Genomic DNA, 23,616 nt, shown 5'->3' with positions numbered 1-23,616 from the left:
TAAAAAGGGGAAGAATCCAAGTATGGCATGCATAGACGATAAAAAAAATTTGACAGTATCCCACATTCATGGATAAGAGTGCTTAAAAAATGTATGGTACACCCCATGCTGATCGTTTACATTTGATACACCCCATGCTGTTCGATTACATTACAGCGACCATGAAACAGTGGCAAACCACTCTGCAGTTTAAGGACAAATTATTCCAGGGATAAAATTTCAAAGCGGGATGTTCCAGGGTGACTCTGTTAGTTCTGCTATTTTGTCTTGCCCTTAACTCATTGTCTGCTTAACTGATTTGGCTTCCAGAAAACAACAAAGTGTAAAGACTTCTCATGTTCTTTTTGTAGATAATTGAAAACTGTGCAGTTCATCAGATGAGGAACTGAAATCACAATTGCAAGTGGTCAAAACTTTTTCAGTTTATATAAGAATATCATTTGGTCTTGATAAATGTGCAAAAGCAACCCTTAAAGCAGGAAAGCTGCAGCACCAAGAAAATGTCAGTTTGGGACAAAAATGTGATATAAAAGAACTTGAGCAAGAGGGACTGTATAATATTTGGGAATTGATGAAGGATCAACAATAAAACCTAAACAAATGCAAATAAAACTTTATAAGGAATATTTTAGAAGACTTGTTAACTGAAAACAGCATTGACATCTAGGAACAAAGTCCAAGCTATAAATCAATTTGCTCTTCCTGTTCTTACAGTTTTGGAGTGATTGACTGGCCCCAAAGATGTTAGATAGGAAAACAAGAAGGATGCTTCGTGCTCACCAAATGATTTATGCAAATCAGTGCATAACAAGGTTATATAGTCCCCGTTCTGAAGGAGGTATGGGACACTTTGAAACTGATTACATGCATAGATCTCCAGTCGTGAGTTTGCATACATATCTGCTGACCTCACAACACCCAAACCTAGTGAAAGATTTGAAACATGAGGAGAATAAGTCTAAGATGACTTCCCTGCTTAGTTTAGCAGAAGCATATCGGTGTCGAGCAAGAATGGAAATCAAACCAGAAGTAGATAAAACCTCAGGCAGCAACTGAATGTACCAGAAAGCAAAAGAAAGAATATAAGGTGAAGGATAAGATGAGAAGGCAAGAATTATGGAAGATGCATAAGTATATTTGCAAGTATAGAAAACTCTTGGAACAACCTCATGTTGATCAGGATCAAACACAAGAATGGTTAAGGAGAGGTGAATTTAAACCAAAAGATAAAAGGTTAATGTTGGCAGCCCAAGATAGTGGACTTCCTACATGTTGGTTTACAAAGTCCATTATATATCTGGGCGAAAAGGACAAATGTTGGTTTTATAAAACAGAATTGGAAATAGTCGCACATCTTGTAGTTGGTTGTGATATATGAATAGCAGAAGGATTGTATACTGAAAGGCAGAATAATGTGGCGAGACTGTTGCATTGGCGATTGTGCAAACAGTATAATACTGAAGTAGCTGAAAGACACTGCTAACATGAGCATAAAGCATTGTAGAAAATGTTTATATCACATGGGATCACCCATTACCAACAGTTCAAAAAATATATGCGAGAAAACCAGATATAGTGGTTGTAGTAGTCCATGGAAAGAAAACAAAGTGGCATTTATTGTTGAAATTGCACCACCCTGTGACTACAGTGTCTTACTTAGAGAGAGACAAAATCATAAAATACCAGGATTTGCAGGCAGGAACAAGGGCAATGTCGAAGGGTAATCAGACAGTTCCAATAGTGGTAGGAGCAACGGGGTCTTATAAAAAAGACTTTACAGTCATATTTAGATATGTTACCAATACATTTAACTCCATATGGAGTCATTACTGGGCACATTGCAGGTGCTGTGAAGAGCACTTCTGGCTGACGTCAAAGATTGAAACAATACTAACTTCATGAACTTTAGTCATACTTTGATTTGGAATGGGCCCATTCCCATCATGGTATTAGAAACCCAAAAGACTTGGAGAAATTAAAAAAGTGAGAAGCCAGAGGATATTGCAAATCTACTAGCTGATAATTCCACTCTACTCTAAAAAAAAAATAATAATTCCACTCCACTCTAAAAAAAAAAAAAAAAAAAAAAAAAAATACCCCAAACCATCGCTCCCCCAGTTATCAGTAGGGAACAGGTCCTCTGTGCACTTTACAAGGCAAAAAAATACGGTATCAGTGAGACCTGATAATATCCCACGATGCCTCCTTAATGGCAAGAAACATGACATATTGGGACCCCTCGAAGCACTATTTAATCGTAAGCTCCAACCGGGAGTCTACTTGACCCATAAGCCTGACAACAGAAGGAGGAAGCTATTAGATGGCAAGGCAAAATCCCATAAAGGGAAGGCATCCTTAATCAGTACCAGTAAGAAACTTCGATCCCTCATAAAATCATCAAAGGCCAGCTTCGAAAGAAAAATTGCCAAAGACTCTAAAGATAATCACAAGGTGTTCTTTAGCTGTGTCAAAAATCTGGGTGGCAGCTCTCAGATCTGCTCTGAGCTGGTGCATAATGGCACAAAATACACTGAACCCACAGACATTGCCAACATCCTGGCGGACAGGTTCAGTGCAAACTTCACTCCCCCAAAAGGGCCTGTGTCTATCCCAGAAGAATGCAGTCCCCCAGACATCACAGACACACAGGTGAAAGCAGCTCTCTCTAAAGTAAAAAAACACAGCATCAATGGGACCAGATGGTATCCCGGGCTGCATCTTACACGAGCTCCAAAACAAACTAAACCCTCACATGAATTCACTGTTCCAACTCAGCCTTACCACAGGTTATGTACCCAAAAAATGGCGTACAGCAACAGTGATCCTGCTCCACAAAGGTGGCACCACAACGGATCCTGGGAACTATCGCCCTATAAGCCTGACTAGCCTGGTCTGCAAGGCTGGAGCACATCATCATGGATCTCATTAACAAAGACATTGGGAACCTCCAAACATTGGACCCCACCCAATTTGGCTTTGTTAAGGGCAGATCTTGCCTCTTAAACTTAGTTGATTTCTTCGAAGCAGTTACCAAAGCCTTAGATGAGGGAAAGGTAGTCCACACAGCCTACCTAGACCTCGCTAAGGCCTTCGACACAATACCCCACTCAGGTATCATAAAGAAGCTTACCAGCTTAAAAATCAACCCATATGTCACAAGATGGGTTGCAAACTGGCCCAGGGATAGAACTCACATGGCCAGAGTTGCGGGTGCCATGTCCGACTCTAAACCAGTCACAAGTGGCGTCCCACAAGGATCAGTCCTGGGACCACTCTTGTTCTGTATATACTTCTCTGAGGTACAGGCAAACACGGGAGGACTGTGGCTGGCCAAGTTCGCAGATGACTGCAAACTGGGAGCCATAATCGACTCTCCGGATGACAGAAGCATCCTCCAGAAAGGCCTTACGGAGACTAATACCTGGTGTCAGAACCATGGCCTCAAGCTAAATGCAAAAAAATGTATAGTCATCCCCTTTGGGAAAAACAAAGAGCCCACAAACTACCATATAGGAGAAAATCCACTAATTGCGAAAGAAGTAATCAGGGATCTGGGGACCCAAGTAGATAGTAACCTCTCCCTTGACAATCACATTGCCAAAGTGGTTAGAAAGACCTTCTATATAGCCCACCTAATTAAAAAAGGGTTCACATCTAGATCAAGAGAGGTCATTGTGCCCCTCTACACATCACTTATCAGGCCCATAATTGAGTACAACGCCCCATTTGGGATGTACCTTACCCAAAACCTGCAACAGCTGGAGATGCCTCAGAAATACCTCACCAAGAGGATCGTGGGCCTCAAACAGTTGCCCTATGCAGCTCGACTAAAGAAACTCCAGCTCTACTCAGTTGCTTACCGCCTACTCAGAGGTGATCTCTGCCTGACATACAAGGCCATGTCCAGCCCGGAATTGTTCGACATGTTCCACCTCAAGAAAACCAAATCCACTAGAGCTACACGCTCCAGGGAGTTGAACCTTAACACAACAATAAATAGGACATGCTGGAGGGACAGATGCATATCCCAAAGGCTTCCCACGCTCTGGAATAGAATCCCAGTCCATGTTAGGCAGAGCCCCTCACTGACCCTCTTCAAGAGAAATCTTGACGAGTGGATGGGTAATCGTAAATTTGCTCCTGGGATCACTTCTATGGCCCTGCTGGACAGAGGCTCAAGAATCTAGTCTAAAAGGGAGGCGAAAGCCAACAAATTCTGGCTAGGCTTATAAATGCCCTAGGGCAGATAGCCTAGTACCTACCTATGAACCTATGTAAGGCCATGTAAATAATCATGAACATGATAAACTGTAATATAGGAAACCTTCAGACATTGGATCCAACCTAGTTTAAAAAGTATTTCAGCTTTTCCCGGTTAGGGTCGCCACAGCAGAACTCCGGGCCGCTAATGATTGGCAGTGGATTTTTACGGTGCCAAGTTGCCAGCCCGACGCCCAACCTTAAAAGAAGGCACACTCATTCACACACCTACCTGCATGTCTTTAAACGTCACTCGACCACGGGGAGGACATGCAGACTCCACACAGAAGGCGCTCCAGCCAATATTCGAACGGGAGAACCTCTTGCTTTGAGGCGACAACGCTAACAGCTGCACCACACATTTTGATTCAGGTTATGCCTACCCAACCTGGTAGATTTTTTTGAGGAAGTCACCAAAGTAATAGATGAGAGCAAAACACAGCATACTGCATACCCTGACGTGACCAAAGCATATGACACCATTCCCCAGTGTGGACAAGCTGAAGAAACTAGGTATAGCCACCTATGTCACCTGCTGGATAGCCAGCTGTCTTACAGATAGGATACAAGAAGTCTAAATATGTGAATCTACCCCCACAAAAAAGACCAGTCACTAGCAAAGTCTCTCAGGGCTTAGTGCTGGGATTGCTGTTGTTTGGCATCTACATCTCTCAAGTCAGGGCTAATGTCAAATGCTTCTGGCTAGCCAGATTTGCACACAGTTGCAAATTAAGTGCAGTCATTGACACTTCCTCCAAAATGGCCTAATACAGACTAATACCTGGACTAATAACTAGTGCCAGAGTCCCAGTCTTAAACTTAATGTTAAGAAGTGCATAATAGTATCCTTCCGTAAGATGACCACCCCTGCAAATTACTACTACAATAATAGATTGCTAAGAGTAGAGTAGATCCAGTAGTCAAGGATTTGGGAACTCCCATAGTGACTTGGCCTGTGACTGTCCTGTGTCTACAGTTGTAAGAAAATCATTCTGTTTTGCACACTATGTAAGCAACAGCATGGCATCCAGGTGCAGAGATGTCATTGTTCTGTTGTATTCTGCCCTCGTAAGACTAGTCATCGAGTACATTGCACCCTTCCGCATGTACCTCACCAGTCATATGCTACAGCTTGAGCAACCACAGAGGTTCTTCTGGAAAAGGATACATTATATAGAAAAACAAGCCCTACTCTGACCACCTCAAACCATTGTCCTTGTATTCAATTCTCTCACAGGCTGTTGAAATGCGACCCATGCCTGGCCTACAAAGCATTCTCTGATCCAGCTTTTGTGGACTTGTTAAACACCTGCAAAACAACTGGCACCAGAAACCCCCAATCCAGGGAACTAAACCTAGCCCTCAACATAAATAAGACATACTGTTGGAATAGGTATGTGTCTCAGAGGCGGCCCCTTCTCTGGATCAGGTTTCCCATCCATGTGAAGCAAAGTTCTTCCCTGCACTTAGTCAAGCAAAACTTGAATCAGTGGATGTAGAATTGAAAATTTACTCCAGGTCTGGCACCTCTGTCTCTGTTAGAGAGAAGTGGCTTGTAAATACTTTACCATTTATGTCCAAGTTTATATATCCTCCACATAAGTTATGGGACAAATAACTTTCTAATATTTCTAGGAGAAATGGGTAGGCTTAAAAAGGTTAGGGCCATTAGTCTAGTATTCTCGTATAATCTTATGAGTAAGTCAAATCCAGCACTAAAATGAAAGCTCGTAAGAGCAGTTTCTAACATTGGCCTTCTAAACTCACCTGCTCAGTTGTAACTTATAACTGCATTTACTGTTGCCTTTGGTGTTTACTCTAGGTATATGTAAAGATAGATTTTTAATTTATGGGTCTTCACTGAAAAAAAGATATGACATTGTGTTGCATTTTTTCCTGATGCTTTATTCAAACTTTTATGCAAACAAGAAAAGCAGTTATTTGAATATGATGTTTATGACAACGACTGGTATGGCTTGAGATTAATGCTAGTGTGTTGTAGGAAATCATTCTGTTCTTAATTTTGCAGTAGTCACAATGAGAGAGTTGCTAGTGAAAAAGTATCTGAGTCTTTCTCAAGGAGAGAAAAACCTCTTGTACGACCTGAAGAAATTCCTCGAGTACCAGAAAATAGATTTTTATTAAGAAGAGATACACCAGTGTCCATGCAAGACTCTGAAATGTAAGTATGTTGAAATTATCTTTAACATAGTTTTTTTTGTTTTGCTTTTTCCTACATTTTAGTCATTCTGCCAAGCACAACTTTGGGAAGATAAAAGCTTCTTTCAGCCTCAGAAGCATAGAGTTAGGTTTGTGACTTGTGGAATGTGAGTTACTGATTAATGCAGGCTTGAATGAGGGAGTTTTATTCTAAGTCAAAATCTTTGATTTATGTGCTGGGTGTCCTTGGGACATTTTGGAAAGCTAAATTCTTCTTTGGATGATCCCTCTGGATTATGAGCCATAGCACAGATTTTTACTCAAATTATACTATTAGGATGTATTGTCTTCTGTTTTTGCCCTTTACTGTTGCCATCATATATAGTTGGATTCTTAACATTACTACCACTAGTAATAATAGTGAAAACAAACAGTATGTTCCAGACTTTAGTTTGCAAGCTTCCCCAACAGCATGTCACATCTGTTTGACGTAGGCAAATTTACATTCATATAAAAGTAATTAAACTGTATTAACATAAACATTATACTTCACATATATTGCTGTATATCATATAACCTAAGCAAGATTGCATAAATTATTCAATTCCTGCCATTTTTTAAACAAGAAACATCTTTATTATAGGTTCATAGGTAGGTACTAGGCTATCTGCCTGAGGGCATGTATAAGCCTAGCCAGAGTGTGTCTGCTTTCGCCGCCCCATTGATTAATTAACTGAGCCTCTGTCAAACAGAGCCAATGAAGTGATCCCAGGGGTGTATTTTATGTTACCCATCCACTTGTCAAGGCTTCTCTTGAAGAGTGTTAGTGAGAGGCTCTGCCTAATGTAGTTAGGAATTTTGTTCCAAAACATGGGGAGTCTGTGTGACAGGAATCTATCCCTCCAGTATCTTCTATTTATTGTTGTGGAGAGGTTTAGCTTACTAGAGCTCGTGGCTCGCAGTGACTTGGATTTCTTTAGGTGGAGCATGTCCATCAGTTCTGAGTTGGATATGGCTTTGTAAGTCAGGCAGAGATCACCTCTGAATAAGCGATATGTCACTGAGTACAGCCGGAGTTTTTTCAGTCGGGCTGCATAGGACATATACTTATACAACCACAGTCTATCGAAAAGAACCAAAAATTTGCACCACAATAATAATCTAATTCCTTAAAGTGCAAAGGATTTATTGTAAAACATTGCTTATATCATACAAAACGAAATATTCTCTCTAGCGCCTCGGCAACTTGCCTTTTTTGCCTGGATTATTATTGTGGTGCAAATGCATAGGACTTATGTTTGAGGCCAGTAATCCTCTTGGTGAGGTGCTTTTGTGGTCTTTCCAGCTGTTGGAAGTGTCTTGTGAGATACATCCCAAATGGGGCATTGTACTCTATGATAGCTCTAATGAGTGACGAGTAGAGGGGCACTATAACCTCTTTATTTCTAGATGCGAACCCCTTAGTAATTAGATGGGCCACATAGAAGGATTTCCTAACTACTTTGGCAATATGATTGTCAAAGGAGAGATTACTATCTACCTGGGTCCCCAGATTTCTTATTACCTCTTCTGTATTAAGGGGGTTGCCGCCTATGTGGTAATTCATGAGTGTTTTGTTTTTCCTAAACGGGATGACTATGCATTTTTTTTTTTTAAACCATCAGTTCCTACATAGGCAATCATACATGTATATAAATGAAAACAAATCACACCGGCACAATCCTAGTTGCAAGCCTATTACATCACAAACCATACAGACACACTCCCAGTTGCAAACATTATATATCACGTAAAATCTACCTGATCTTTCTCACTCAAACATTACATAGCTCATTTAAGTCCGGTCGCCTTTTAAACCTCAGTACTCCCTTGTATTTATTGTTCCCACAATTCCAATTTTTTTCCTTTGTAGTTTGCTCCTACCCTTTTCAAATGATCTCAGTTCCAGTTGTTTTGTTTCTGTTACTATATTAACTACTTCCAGTATAGTTGGTTTAGATTTTGATTTCCATTTTCTAGTAATTGCTTTTTGGGCAGCCACCATTATTAGACACTGCAAGGCCTTACCATGTGTAGGCAAATCTGATTATCATAGCTCAGAAAATTCATCTCCTTCGTCAGACCAATCTGCCAACCCAGCAATTCCAATAGTGTATCCCACAGGGAATCCTTAAAGTCCGCTAACTCACTGCACTGCCAGAAAGCATGTTCCCAGTCACCTCTTTCTTCCGCTTTACACCTCCAGCATTTGCTGTCTGCCTGAGGAAAAATTCTCTGGAGTCTACCTGGGGTGTAAAAATATCTATGTAAACATTTCCAGGCAAAAATCCTAAATCTTCTAGATTTTGTTGAATATTTGGGAGACATACATATGTCTTCCCATTGTTTCTTTGTGAATTGCTTATCCAGTTTTTCGTCCAATCCTTTCTAACCTCCTCTGTTTGAGTGATATAGTTATTATGCAATATTTTATATGCTCTGCTAATTATTCTTTGTTGATAAGAATTGCTAGTAACTTTTACAAGACCAGTATTCTATACCTGAGTCACTGTAGCATGCAAAGAAATGTAGAATAATTTGTTATTTTACTTTTGTAATTACTGTGAATTGACATTGAAAGCCCTTTTTGTGCATCTGCATTAGGGTTCCTTCAATCTCCCCTTTCAATTTGGCATTTTCTTTCTCTAATGCTAATTTACTCTGTGTCCAGTAGAACTTATGTGGTATTTCTCACTCAGCTGGGAAAGCGCTTCTAACCTGTAACCCGGTTAACTTTCCCCCCTGATACTCGCATCATTTGGATGTAAATCCTGACTCTTGTTGAAAACTTTATCCCACATTTTTGCCTAAATTTATCTTCTGAGTATCCTTGTGGTGGACAGATAGTGAACCAAGTGCAAAGCCCCCACCCCCAGTACCACTTGTATCTCTGAGAGAGTAACATAGCTTGAAACACCTGCTTTACGTACAGGCATTTTTTCCACCTGCCAGTAGATATTGCAGGGGAAATTTTGTTAACAGAAGGATTGCAGCAGGTCTCTATAAAAGCAGAATCTGTAAAGCCCTAAAATGGATGTTATCAAAGTCTCCTAGATGTAACTCCTTTTCTGAAGTGTCATCAGTGCCCCAGTTACAATAACTTAATTTTGTCTAGCGGGGATGCAAACTTCTCCTTGTCTTCTGCTACAGTTAGTGACAAGAAGCCTGGTGCTTACTTTAGGTTTAACTTTGCATGGTAGGGTTTAGGTGCTGCCTATCCTCCTGTTAAGTGGCTAGATAGTGATGGTACTCAGCTTGTTAATCCCCTGCCTATGCATCAGTGATAATTGGTTGCAGAGTTTCTTCTCACCATCTCTTTTACTAGGCCATGCAACATCCAGTTGCCAAGGACTTTTTGACCCAAGGGTGATGGTTATGGTGTTTGACATCAGGAAGATGTTTAGAGGTAAGTTGTCAAGTGGAAACAGGAATATACTCTTAGGGAACATGGTGTGATGTTGTCAATGAGCTCAGTGCAGGTGTCTCATGTCCCTGCACCCCATTGACAAATGTATCTCTAACATTATATCCCTTTCACCCAAAATCAGATGTGCAAACCCTTCCCTGCATGCACTAGCTATGCATAAACCTGTGTTGGAGCTGTGAAGGCAGCAATTGACTTGCATCAGGATCTTGTAAGAAATCTAAGGACCTAGAGGCCCTTGTGTCCTGAATAAATAAGTATAATGATTCCGTCCTACAACAGGCTTCCATCACCTTATCTTTTTAATTTCTCCAAATCTTTTGGGTTTCTAATACCATGACAGGAATGGACCCCATTCCTAAGTCAAAGTATGATTAAAGTTCATGAAATTAGTATTGTTTCACTCTGTTAACCAGAAGTGCTCTTCGAATCACCCGCAACGTGCCCAGTAATGAATCCTCCTGCACTTTGTACGGAGTTACATGTATTGGTAATATCCTTAAATATGATTGTAGACTGTTCATTATAAGACCCATTGCTCCTACTACTATTGGAACTGTCTGGGTATCTTTTTTGCGCATTGCTCTCATTTCTTTGTACAGATTTTAATGTTCATGAAGTTCTCAGCTGGCTTGCGGCTACTGTTGCTTTCCACTATAAATGACTTGCTGAGTGTTTGAGGAAGGAGGAGGGAGAAGTCTTGTCTTCCTCCTGTGGAGATGATAATCAGGGATTTCATAATTGCATCCTGTCATGATTTGGATTGTTTTTCTGCATTTGCAAGAATGTAGCCACTCTGATCGGCCCTGCAGTTAAGCGAGGCAAGATCTTATTCATAACATTCTTAGATTACTCCTTTGTGATCTTCTAAATCCATCTCAGTGTTTGTAGACCACAGCATTCTGCCATCTTGCCCCTCGATACAAGTCTAAAGCCTTGAATGTAGGTGATAAGAGATACTCTTGCCACTTTGAAGCTCAGAACCTAAAGATGTTTGTTTCACCGATCTGTATTCTAGCCCTTTCTAGCAGATTAAACATTGGAGAAGCTTTCCTTCTTTCTGAGTCTGGGCTTAGGGAGGAGTTGGTCAGGGTGCTTTCCTTGTATTTAGTGTGTGCTTCTGTGAGGCCTTCTGAGGTTTTGGCTGCATTAATGCTGGTTAAGCAGATTAGCAAGGAGGAAGTAAGGACAGCTATGAAGAGGATGAAGAATGAAAAGACTGTTGGCCCAGATGACATACCAGTGGACGCATGGAGGTGCTTAGGAGAAATGGCAGTGGAATTTTTAACCAGATTGATTAATGAAATTTTGGAAAGTCAGAGGATGCCTGAGGAGTGGAGAAAAAGTGTTTTGGTACCTATCTTTAAGAATAAGGGTGATGTGCAGAGCTGCAGTAACTACAGAGGGATAAAATTGATCAGTCACAGCTTGAAGTTATGGGAAAGAGTAGTGGAAGCTAGGTTAAGAAGGGAGGTGATGATTAGTGATCAGCAGTATGGTTTCATGCCAGGAAAGAGCACTACAGATGCAATATTTGCTCTGAGAGTGTTGTTGGAGAAATACAGAGAAGGTCAGAAGGAGTTGCATTGTGTCTTTGTGGACATAGAGAAAGCATATGACAGGGTGCCTAGAGAGGAGTTGTGGCATTGTATGAGGAAGTCGGGAGTGGCAGAGAAGTATGTAAGAGTGGTACAGGATATGTACAAGGGTAGTGTGACATTGGTGAGGACTGCGGTGGGAGTGACAGATACGTTTAAGGTGGAGGTGGGATTACATCAAGGATCAGCTCTGAGCCCTTTCTTATTTGCTGTGGTGATGGACAGGTTGACAGATGAGATTAGACAGGAGGCCCCGTGGACTATGATGTTTGCAGATGACATTGTGATATGTAGTGAGAGTAGGGACAGGTTTGAGGAGACCCTGGAGAGGTGGAGATATGCTTTAGAGAGGAGAGGAATGAAGGTCAGCAGGGCTAAAACAATATATGTGTGTAAATAAGAGGGAGGGTAGAGGAATGGTGAGGATGCAGGGAGTAGAGTTGGTAAAGGTGGATGAGTTTAAGTACTTGGGATCAACAGTTCAGAGTAATGGTGAGTGTGGAAGAGAGGTGAAGAAGAGAGTACAGGAAGGGTGGAATGGGTGGAGAAGAGTGTCAGGAGTGATTTGTGACAGACGAGTACCAATAAGAGTGAAAGGGAAGGTCTACAAGAGGGTAGTGAGACCAGCTATGTTATATGGGTTGGAGATGGTGGCATTGTCGAAAAGGCAGGAGTCAGAGCTGGATGTGGCAGAGTTAAAGATGTTAAGATTTCACTGGGTGTGACTAGGATGGACAGGATTAGGAATCAGTATATTAGAGGGTCAGCTCAGGTTGGACAGTTTGGAGACAAAGCAAGAGAGGCGAGATTGCGTTGGTTTGGACATGTGCTGAGGAATGATGCTGGGTATATTGGGAAAAGGATGCTAAGGATGGAACTGCCAGGTAAGAGGAAAGATCCGCTGTGGCGACCCCTAATGGGAACAGCCGAAAGAAGATGATGACAGACTCTGAAATATACATGTAGAGTTTAGGCTGACAGATACACTTTCCCATTAATTAGGAGGACAGTCAGGTAATCTTGCATGCCCCATTCATGAGAGATGCATTATTTGATCAGACTTCTCAGGACCTGCTGTCTTGCCTTTTGAAAAGGAAGCAGTCTTCTCTACTGCAGAAAACCTTGATGTGATTGTCTTCAGGTCCTGTACCTTTTCTGCTTCTAGGCCCAGCCCTTTTCAGAAGCAGCAGCTTCCCCCTTCACAGACAGTGAAAAGCACTTAAAGCGTCTCAAAGTCTTATATCCTCCATGCTAGCAGAATTAGTCTTGAGGAGTACTATACCAGCTCAGCAATCTCAGCCCTAACTGCTGCCATTGGGCTGCCTGTGAGTGTTTTTCAGAGCCTTCTCCTGTTTGGAAAGCTATTGCAAACAACTAGTTGGTTCTGCAAGTGCTCAGTCAGTTTTGGCCCAACATGTAGCTGTTAGGCTGTCTGCCAGACAGAGCTCTGATGAAATTCCAAGTTTCTGCCGTAGAACTCTTGGGGGGGTGGGGCATATACTCTTCTCCTCAGAGTAGCTGTAAACACCATCCTCCCTGCATTGGAGTGAGACCACAGAGTTCTACTCCTGTCTTTGGTTACAAATGGAGCAGTTGACTTTGTACCGTCATGGATTTGTGTAGATTTCTCAATGTGTGCAGTCCAGTACATGAAGATGTTCTTCATATTTTGCTAATTCTTGGGACTTATGTCACTGAAGACTTGATGTCTGGCCCTAATTCCAGAGCTTTACAGAGTCCTCCTCTTCTCAATGTGATCACTCACCACCAGCATATTTGTGATACAATAGGGATGTTCACCTCTGCCTTCCTTAAAAGTTTTTTTGTTAGATTACTGTTGCAGTAGTCATAACTATTGTGACTTTGCTGCAGGCATCTCCCCATTCATCCAGCCAAGCTACCTGTGCTTATAGCCCTTCCTCTTAGCATAATATATGTCCTTCTTCTAGGACTTAAGTCAATCTTAGAACTTTCTTATTTTTATTTCGATGTGTTAACCTTCTATCATTTCAGCAAGAAAAGCAATCTATTCCCAGGCATGGTTCTGCGTGTTTCTAGATCCAGGTACACAGCAAATTAGGGTAACTTGATAACTTTGTGCTTAGCTATTCTTGTAGTATTAATTTTGGAGGTGTCAGCTTTATATCTGGTGTGACAAAGGTCAGCAGCATCTATAGATAACCATCTGAAATGTCAGGACTCCAGATGTTGAGTCCTATAATATGGAGACCGAATAGCCAAAAATCCAGACTTATGTTTACTAAGCCTGAGATTGTCATTTCTCAGAATATTCCCTTTTCTCCAAGATTTGGCTATCTCTTAGCTGCTGATATATATAAGTTTGAGGGAGTGGGGTGCATGCCTCCCTGCAAAAAAAGTTTAAAGGAGAAGAGTGATGTTCAGTATTCACCCTTCTGCACTTTTTTTTTTTTTTTAGCGTATTGGGAATTGATATTGAGTGTCCCACCATTCCAGTAGGGGATGCATCTGTGACTGGCAGATTCCCCGTAAGGGTTACCACAGCAACTACATTTTTTTTGTTTGGGTCCAGATCACAATGTCCATGGTTGCATTGTATGTGAGGGATTAACACCTAAAACTGTCCGAAGTAAGGAGTGCTCCCTGCAGTGCTGTATGGATCAGAATAGATGTCATGCCTCTATCTGATCTTCTACTATGTCCTTTAGAGCCTCCTGTGACATCCCCTAGAAAAGAAGTGCAAAGAGAAGACTGATTGGACAGCTGGTGTGCATCTCTTGTGTTCCTGTGTCCCAGCTCAATCTGAGGATGGTGGGTTAGTTTTGGCACTTTCACAGCTCCCAGATGGAACCGTACTTATCCACAGGCCACTGATGTTTCCCTTTTGGAGGCTGCCATGCCTGCAGACAGTGGTTTATCTGATGGGACCAAAGTTAGGGAAGGAACTTCCTTGGAAAGTCAAGTCTCAGTGACTTAAGTCGAAAGAGTCCTTTGTTATCCCTAAACGTGAATAACCAGACCTCTACTACTTTAGTTAGAGGATGTTGTAGGCAAGAAATGGAGGTCCAAACTTCCAGTTTGGAGACTTAACACTTCCAAAGCAGATGCCCCTATCAAGAAGGCCTAAAGATGAAACATATTGCACCACCTCCCAGATGGCTTCTAGGTCTCCCGATAGCAAGTGAGTCTTCACTTCTGTCTCTCTTACTCCCATGACTTTCTCAGAACAGTGGTTCAAACTTGCCTAAAGCCTGCTGAAAGCCATTCAGATCCTGCAGTAAGATGCTGAACCTTCAGTGTCTGGTGTACCCTCTGCTAAAAAACAGGGGCACTCTCCTGCTAGGGGAGGAGACTTAAAGGAAAGTGAGGAGGAAGGACTGGATTATTCCTCACATTTGTCTTCCCCTTCCAGCTACGATTCAGACACTAATGGCACTATCTCCTCAGAGTACTTACAGAGGAAGTCTGTCTTGGAGAAAATTTTCTAAGGTGAAGGATCTCTTCAGATGTGAAGGAAGGAGGACATCAGACACCCAAAAAATACTTGGACCTGCCTTAGCAGTTTTCTCCAAACCTATGTTCATGTAACCTTTCTCGTGTTTCCTTGAGGATGCCTTTTTGGCAGGTTCCTAGGAACCTGACTCTGAACCCCCTGTACAAAGAAACCTGACAGGATGTTCTTCATGTTTCATTGTTGCAGTCATCACAACAATGTTATCTGCTTGCAGTAGCCCTCAGTCGGCCTGATTATCAAAGTCTTGGATCCTGCATCGGTTGCTGTCTCATCTTCCATGATGTCAGGTAGTCAGGTATAAAGCATGCAGCCGATGCCATTACATCAGTCTTTCTTGCTGTGCGGTGCCCGAAGCAAAAGCGGTTCGCAAGTGCCGGTCGGCAGACTCCTGAAATTTTCGTTTTCGAGATTCAGAACCAAAGTCTTCAACTAAAGCTAAGTACCCCGTTGAGGAAACTTTTTCTTGCTCTAAACTCATGTCAGTAAAAGTCAATGATTGTATTTCTTGTGGAAAGCAAATACCTCATAAAGATTTTAATTTGTACTGTATTCCTTGCCTAGGCCCTGACCACGACGTACCTCGCTGTCAGTTTTGTGCCTTATTTAAACCACAAACTATTCATTGTCTGTATATTTTCGCTTCTAAATATTTTGGTACTCTGTTCAATTATCCAGATATGTCTTTGGTAAGCCACCCGCCCACCAACATTCCGAAAAAACGCAAAGATAAAGACAGAGACAGGCCGCCTAGGTCAAAAGCTGCTGACGACACTTCTCCTAAGCTAGTCGCCAGTTCACTGGTACTCAGTGAGGCACTTTCGCAGCCCCTGATGCCCCTGATACCCGCTACTTCAGATTTGCAGGCGTCTACTGAGACCATTTGGAGTCTGGTATGCCGCGAGATGCTTCAACTGTGAAATCTGCGGATGTCTCTACCTTGGATGGGTCCGGAGCCCCTGTGCAGGCACCGGCTTCTGAGGGTGTATTCAGGCCTACTGACTTGCATATTAAACTGTCATTTTCTTCTTCAAGGCCTAAAACTTGAACCATGCGTAGAAAACCGATGACCAGACCACATGGTCAGGCCTCTATGCCTAAAAAACAAATAAGAGTGGCTGAAGACCTTATTACTTTAATCAGGGGAAGCCAACCTTCCCCCTCTAAGAGACCTAAGACTGAATTTGCTTATGATACTTCTGACCAGGATTCTGAAATTTCTGTCTCCTCTGATGACCAGGATTTACCCTTATCTACCTATGAGGATTCTGATGCAGAGAACTCTATTCCCTCTGCTTCTCCCCCAGAGAATTTTTCTTTTCGTGAAACCTTGCATACTCTTAGAGAGCATTTTCACTGGGAAAGCCAGGATTACTCTGATTTTAAAAAGAGGCTTAGAGATTTCTTACTCCTGCCCCAACACAGGCCTTTAGCTATCGCTCTTGTGCTGGACATTGTTCACAATGCCTTTTCGGAATCTAGCTTGGCTCCTGACTCTTTACCTCCTGCTCCCAGAAAACCTGATAGATATTACAGGGTTCCTGATTCTCACAGGTTCCTTTTTAAAAATCCTACTGTGGACCCTGAGACCATTTCACAGGGACCCAAGGGCATTAAGGCTACTACTGCCAGAAATCCTACCCCCTCTGATAGAGATTCCAGGGCCCTGGATAGCTGGGGTAAGAAGGTATAGACCTCTGCAACCTTGGCCATCAGGGCCTTAAATTGCCAGTTTCATATGTTAAAGTATCAGCAACATATTATTGGATTGCTTAAACAGAAAATGATGTTGATTCGTGATTGTGCCGAAAATAAAGATTTACAGGATTTAATGCATTCTGCTGAACAAGTTGGAAAACATGCTTTACAGTGTGGTTTTGATTCACTAGAGGCATCTTGCAGGGCTGCTGTCACTGGGTCTGTACTTGGAAGGCATACTTGGCCTAAGGAGCAATCTTTGCCAGATCATGTTAAAGCTAAATTGCTGGATGCTCCCTTAAACCAGGACCGCCTGTTTGGCAACAAAGCAGAAGTACTACTTAAATAGATGAAGGAAAAAGCTAAATCTATGCAAAATGTTAAAGATTTCCTGCAAGTACAGCCTCCCAGATTTAGTAGGCATTCGCCCTCTAAGAATTGGTCCTTTCCTGCCTCTTCCAGGCCTTCTCAGTCCAAACCTAGAACCAGCAGAACACCCAGGCTTCAGTCCCAAGGTACTCACAGGACTAAGCAGTGGGTGGCTCCCACTTCCAAAGCAGGGAGTAGTAAGACACCCCATAAAACTTCCAAGCCCTGCACAACTGATTGCTCCTTTAGGGGGGAAAAATTGCCCTGCAGGCAACAAATTGGGAGCTCTTTACCCAGGACAAATGGGTTTTAAATATAGTTTCCCAAGGATACAGATTTCACTTCCACACGTTACCAACCCCAAACGGTTGGCCAGATCTACCCCCAAATCAGTGGGCAGAGGCTCAAAAGCAAGTACTCTCTCTCTTAAACATAAGGGCTATTCAAACTGTACCAGAAGAGGAAAAGGGGCAAGGTTTCTACTCAAGACTTTTCCTGGTACACCGAAAAGACAACTCATGGCATCCTATCCTGGACCTTTCTATCCTAAACACCTTTTTGGTGATCCCAAAATTCAGGATGCTAACTCTTCACCAGTTGCTTCCTATGCTAGGCAAGGATGCCTGGTTGGCAACACTGGATTTAAAGGAAGCCTACCTGCACATGCCAATCAGGGAATCTTGCAGAAGATACCTATGCTTCAAAGCAGGCTACATGCACTATCAGTTCTCTGCACTTCCCTTTGTCTTATCTACTGTGCCCAGGGTATTCACAAAGTGCCTAGCTCCAGTCATTGCATTTTGCAGGCAAAGAAATGTTCAGATATACCCATACCTGGACGATTGTCTAATTCAGGCAGAAAGCCAGGACATACTTTTGAATCATCTGGCATTTGTACAAAAGGTGCTAACTTGTCTGGGGTACACCATAAACGAAAAGTAATCACATATTGTGCCCTGTCAACAAATGATATTCCTGGGAGCAAGCTTGAACACAACTTCTCAGATGGCTTTCCTTACGACAGAGAAACAAATTCATTTGACAACTTGCTTCAAACTAATGGCCACAAAAACCCTGCTATATCTGCAAGGCAAATACTGCAAGCCTTGGGGTTCATGGCCTCCAGCATTCTCTTAATTCCATATGCAAGACTGCATATGAGGAAACTACAATAGTATCTAAAAAGCCTATGGTGTCAACATTCTCCGGATCTAGAAGCAATGATTCCTATCATACCTTGCCTACAGTTAGTTCCTTTGGTAGGCAGAGGCCTGCCACCAAAACAAGGGTCTACCATTCACTCTACTCCCTGCCGCCCAAACCCTAACAACAGATGCATCAGACTATGCATGGGGGGCTCACCTGGCAGGGAAGTGCATTCAGGGCAAATGGAACCCAAGTCTAATGCACCTGCATATCAATCAAAAAGAAATGTTAGCTCTACAGAATGCTCTGACAGCCTTCAAGGACCACATTCTTCCAGGACAATTAATGGTAAAGACGGACAACACCACTGTTATGTGGTGCATAAACAAGCAGGGGGTACCCATTCATGCCCCCTCTGGAGACTAGCCATGGCTCTGTGGAACACAGCCTTGAGCTATCAAGTGCATCTACAGGCTCAATTCCTGCCAGGAAAACTAAATACACTTGCAGACGAACTAAGCAGAAATCTCATGGACCCACACGAGTGGAAACTGGAACCAAAGACTTTCAACATGTTGATAAACAAATGGGGGAGCCCGGATATAGACCTATTTGCCTCCCCCCAGAACTACCATTTGGACAAATTTTGCACGAGGACTCCCCACAAACAAGCTTGGAAAGTGGATGCCCTGTCCTTCAGCTGGAAAATTAATCATTTTATGCCTTTCCTCCTCTGCCTCTCCTCTCCAAAGTACTACTAAAGATCAAACAGGACAAACCAAGGAGGATACTGATTACACCAGACTGGCCACACCAACTCTGGTACCCCCTCTTGCGCAGTGTGTCACTGCTGTCTCCTGCCTCAGACCTTTTCCCTGCTGTCACAGCAAGAAGGCCAGATTCTGCATCCTCATCTTCAAAACCTGAACCTGGCTGCCTGGGTAATTACCTAATCTCTCCGTTACCATCCCTCAGTAAACAAGTGTTGGATGTCATTTTGGAGTCCTAGTACTAGAAAATCTTATGCTGAAAAATGGAAAAGATTCTGTGCCTGGAACCAAACTCAAGGGATGGGCACAGCAGCGCCCAATTTACTTCAGATTCTACAGTACTTAACTGAGATGCTTCGCAAGGGCCTTTCTTTTTTCTCCATCAAAATTCATGCCTCAGCCATTTCAGCTCATTACAACACAGAACCCATCCATCTTCTCTCATCGACTCCCCAAGCAGTTCCTCAGAGGGGCCAAAAACTTAAGACCACCCAGGAGAACCCCAACTCCTGCCTGGGACCTCAACTTTGTATTGGAAAAACTCACTGTACCTCCTTTTGAGCCAGCTGCAAGTGCAGAGTTAAAATTCCTTTCTTGGAAAACAGCCTTCCTTTTAGCAATCACTTCAGCAAGAAGGGTATCTGAATTACAGACCCTTATGGCAGTGGAGCCTTTCATCATCTTTCATGTGGACAGGGTGTCCCTGTGGACCAATCCCTCCTTCTTGCCCAAAGTAGTATCCAGTGTGGCTCTTAATCAGTCCATTTATTTGCCAACCTTCTTTTCTAATCCACAGAACAAAGGGGAACAGATACTGCACTCCTTAGATGTGCTCAGACAACTTAGATTTTAGTTGGAGAGGACTAAACCTCAAAGGAAATCTGAACAACTGCTGATGGCATTTGCTGCAGGGGCAGAGGGAAAAGCCATTTCAAAGCAAACCATTTCTAAATGTATAGGCCATTGCATTCATTTCTGCTATAAGTACTATGGAAAACCTATCTCACAGGGAATAAGACCATTTTCAACCAGGGCTGCATCTACCTCTACAGCCTTTCTCAGAGGTGTCCCTACCAGGGACATCCTAGAAGCTGCTACCTGGAGTTCTGTACATACTTTCACCAACCATTTACCATTTGCTAATTTTCTCTAAATCCAGAGCTGGCTTTGCCACTGCAGTCTTGCAGGGCCTTATAGCTGGTCCTAATGCTATCTAAATTCCTCCTCCCATCCTTAGCTTTGGGAATCTACCCAAATGTGATGACTACAACAGTGAAACACGAAGAACATAGTACAGTTGTGTACACTTACCATAAATGTAGATGTTTGAGTGTATTCACTGTTGCAGTCCTGGTTACCCTCCCTCCAGCCCCCCTGACTTCTTTTGGCTATACCTCTATTCTCCTTTAATATGCTTAAAAGCTTTTTGGTGTATTTACTTTTTTGTTAGAAGTATAACCTTGTGTGTGTGGCAAGAAAAACTGATGTAATGGCGTCGGCTGCATGCTTTATACCCCTGGCTACATGAAGATGAGACCGCAACTGATGAAGGAACCAAGACTTTGATAATCAGGCCAACTGAGGGCCTACTGCAAGCAGATAACCCAAATGTGATGACTGCAACAGTGAATACACTCGAACATCTACATTTATGGTAAGTGCACACAACTGTACTTTCCACACCTTACCAACCCCAAACGGTTGGCCAGATCTGCCTCCAAATCGGTGGGCAGAGGCTCAAATGCAAGTTCTCTCTCTCTTAAGTATCAGGGCTATTTAAACTGTCCCAGAAGAGGAAAGGGGACAAGGTTTCTACTCAAGACTTTTCCTGGTGCCCTGAAAAGTCAACTCCTGACATCCTACCCTGGACCTCTCTATCCTAAACACATTTTTGATGATCCCAAAATTCAAGATGCTAACTCTTCACCAGTTGCTTCCAGTGCTAGACAAGGATGCTTGGTTGGCAACACTGAATTTAAAGTAAGCCTACCTGCACATCCCAATCAGGGAATCTTGCGGAAGATACCTACACTTCAAAGCAGGCTACATGCACCATCAGTTCTCTGCACTGCCCTTTGGCTTATCTACTGCGCCCAGGGTATTCACAAAGTGCCTAGCTCCAGTCATTGCCTTTTGCAGGCAAAGAAATATTAAAATACACCCATACCTGGACGATTGTCTAATTCGGGCAGAAAGCCAAGACATACTATTGAATCATCTGGCATTTGTACAAAAATTGCTAACTTCTTTGGGGTACACCATAAACTCAAATAAATCACATCTTGTACCCTGCCAAAAAATTGTATTCCTGGGAGCAAGCTTGAACACAACTTCCCAGATGGCTTTCCTCACGCCAGAGAAACAAGTTCATTTGACAGCCTACTTCAAACTACTGACCACAAAGACCCAGCTATCTGCAAGGAAAATACTGCAAGCCTTGGGGTTCATGGCCTCCTGCATTCTTCTAATTCCATATGCAAGACTGCATATGAGGAAACTACAGTGGTATCTAAAAAGCCTATGATGTCAATATTCTCAGGATCTAGAAGCAATGATTCCTATCATACCTTGCCTACAGATAGAGTTCTTTTGGTGGGCAGAGGCCTGCCACCAAAACAAGGGACTGCCTTTCACTCTACCCCCTGATGCATCAGACTGTGCATGGGGAGCTCACTTGGCAGGGAAGTGCATTCAGGGCAAATGGAACCCAAGTCAAATGCACCTGCATATCCATCAAAAGTAAATGTTAGCTGTTCAGAATGCTCTGACAGCCTTCAAGGACCACATTCTTCCAGGACAATTAATGGTAAAGACGGGCAACACCACTGTTATGTGATACATAAACAAGCAGGGAGAAACCCACTGATACCCTCTTTGCAGACTAGCCATGGCTCTGTGGAACACAGCCTTGAGGTACCAAGTGCACCTACAGGCTCAGTTCCTGCCAGGAAAGCTAAATACACTGGCAGATAAACTAAGCAGAAATCTCATGGACCCACACGAGTGGAAACTGGAACTAAAGATATTCAAGATGTTGAGAAACAAATGGGGGAGCCCAGAGATGCAAAACTCAATGGAAAAATCATCAGCTAGAGAGGATCAAATCTCCAGGGCTACCTAAATCGGAAAATAATGGATGCCATATCTATGGTGTCTGCCAGGTCTCTACTGACATCCCTCCTAGAAACAAAACAAGTGCCCATGCATGAAAGGGCACTGGGTGGGGGGAGAGGGGATTTTGAAGACACACCAACAGTGTCCTAAGGTTCCCATTGGCTTGAGAGCATCAAATCTAGTGAGGTACTTCTGCACCCTATTCCCAAACTCCTGCTTAGACCAAAGCTTCTAGTATTGCCACTTCTAAGGCCACCATGCCATTGTAAGAAAGCATGTCCTCTGGTTCCCAGGCTTGTAGATGTTGGGCAGTCTGGATGCCCCTCCACTGGCACCTGGTTCCAACAACAGTCTCCTGATAACTGAAAGAGAGGGTGGTATGCTCTCCATTCTTTTATTCAAGGACATCTTCAGCTGTCATATTGCTGATGACCAGAGATTTTGAAATTGGCTAGCACCCCTGAAAGTATGCCCGAACCATAGATGTCTGCCATTTTTCCTCAACCTGAGCTGTGGCTGGGCCTTCCCACCACCCCACTTGGGCTTCTTTCCAAGACCTGATGAGACTGATACAGGATTTCTTGTTTTTTTTAATATAAACTTGCAGCCTCTCTCATATCAAAGAGGGACATCCCTTTTGTAGAATCTGATTATTCAGACTGATGCGGGAGTACTGTGTTGTTCTGTCCAGATGTTCTCCCTTTATCCTATGTATCTTGATACTGAGTACACCTTATCTGCCTTCCTGTCAGTGGTTTTCTCATTTGAAGATACCCTCAGTAGAGTGAAGGATTTCTGAGAGTGAGACGTTAAGGGCTGCACTTAACTGTTTCTCCAGTTGCTGAAACTGTGGAAGATGCATTCACCAGTCCATCTTTAGAGCTGGTTTCCTAGCTGCTTGCTGACAGGAAGCCTATTACTTTAGAGCCGTGGACTGTTGTAAGTGTTTCAGTAAGAACCCAAGTGCTGAACCAGCTGCGAGTTCCATCGACAGGAAGAGATGCTGTGAAACAGTCCCATCCCATTTGATAGGGAAGTCAAAGTACTTGATGGGTTTGAGAAGAAGGTTTACACCTTTAATAATAATAGCAACAGTGTCAATCCACTACTGAGATGAACCAGCCCAGATGACCAACTGCAGAAAGAAAGCCACAATTAGAAAGGAGCCACGGAGTGTTTTATTAAATCCAAAAGACTTTAAGCACAGAAATTAGCTGTATGCTTTTCCTGTGATACGGAGTACTGCAGACTTCTTCAGAATATGTTTGCATAGTGTCAAAAGCACCACATATTTACCACTATTAGTTAAATAATTAGGTGAATTACCTTTGCCAGCCTAGCTTTCAAATTTTTGAATTGCCATACCTGTATGCTCAAGTTTCAAGGGACTTTTCTGTCCCAATTTAAGGGCAAGGCAGATGAGATGGACAACAAAGCCATGTGCACTAAATTGTTGGATCTTTGCAACTTCTTTTCCCAGGCTGACAAGCACTCTATCACATGTGGCTATGATGCACTGGATCTGTCATGCAGGGTGCCCGCGAGGAG

At 42.8% G+C, this 23,616-nt stretch overlaps 1 protein-coding gene across 6 annotated transcripts in view; it reads left to right on the top strand.

Moving 5' to 3' along the window:
* Positions 1-23,616, top strand: part of NKTR (natural killer cell triggering receptor) — a 1,518,686-nt gene that overhangs the window by 826,345 nt on the left and 668,725 nt on the right. For all 6 annotated transcript variants that reach the window (XM_044066053.1, XM_044066052.1, XM_044066051.1 and 3 more), the window contains one exon: positions 6,290-6,442. In XM_044066053.1, coding sequence (XP_043921988.1) covers positions 6,290-6,442 — 153 coding nt within the window. The remainder of the gene's footprint in view (positions 1-6,289; positions 6,443-23,616) is intronic.

Source organism: Protopterus annectens, chromosome 3.part0 (genome assembly GCF_019279795.1).
Source record: "Protopterus annectens isolate FY-2018-M chromosome 3.part0, PAN1.0, whole genome shotgun sequence".
Classification (NCBI taxonomy): domain Eukaryota; kingdom Metazoa; phylum Chordata; order Ceratodontiformes; family Protopteridae; genus Protopterus; species Protopterus annectens.
This window is presented reverse-complemented; position numbering and strand designations above follow the sequence as displayed.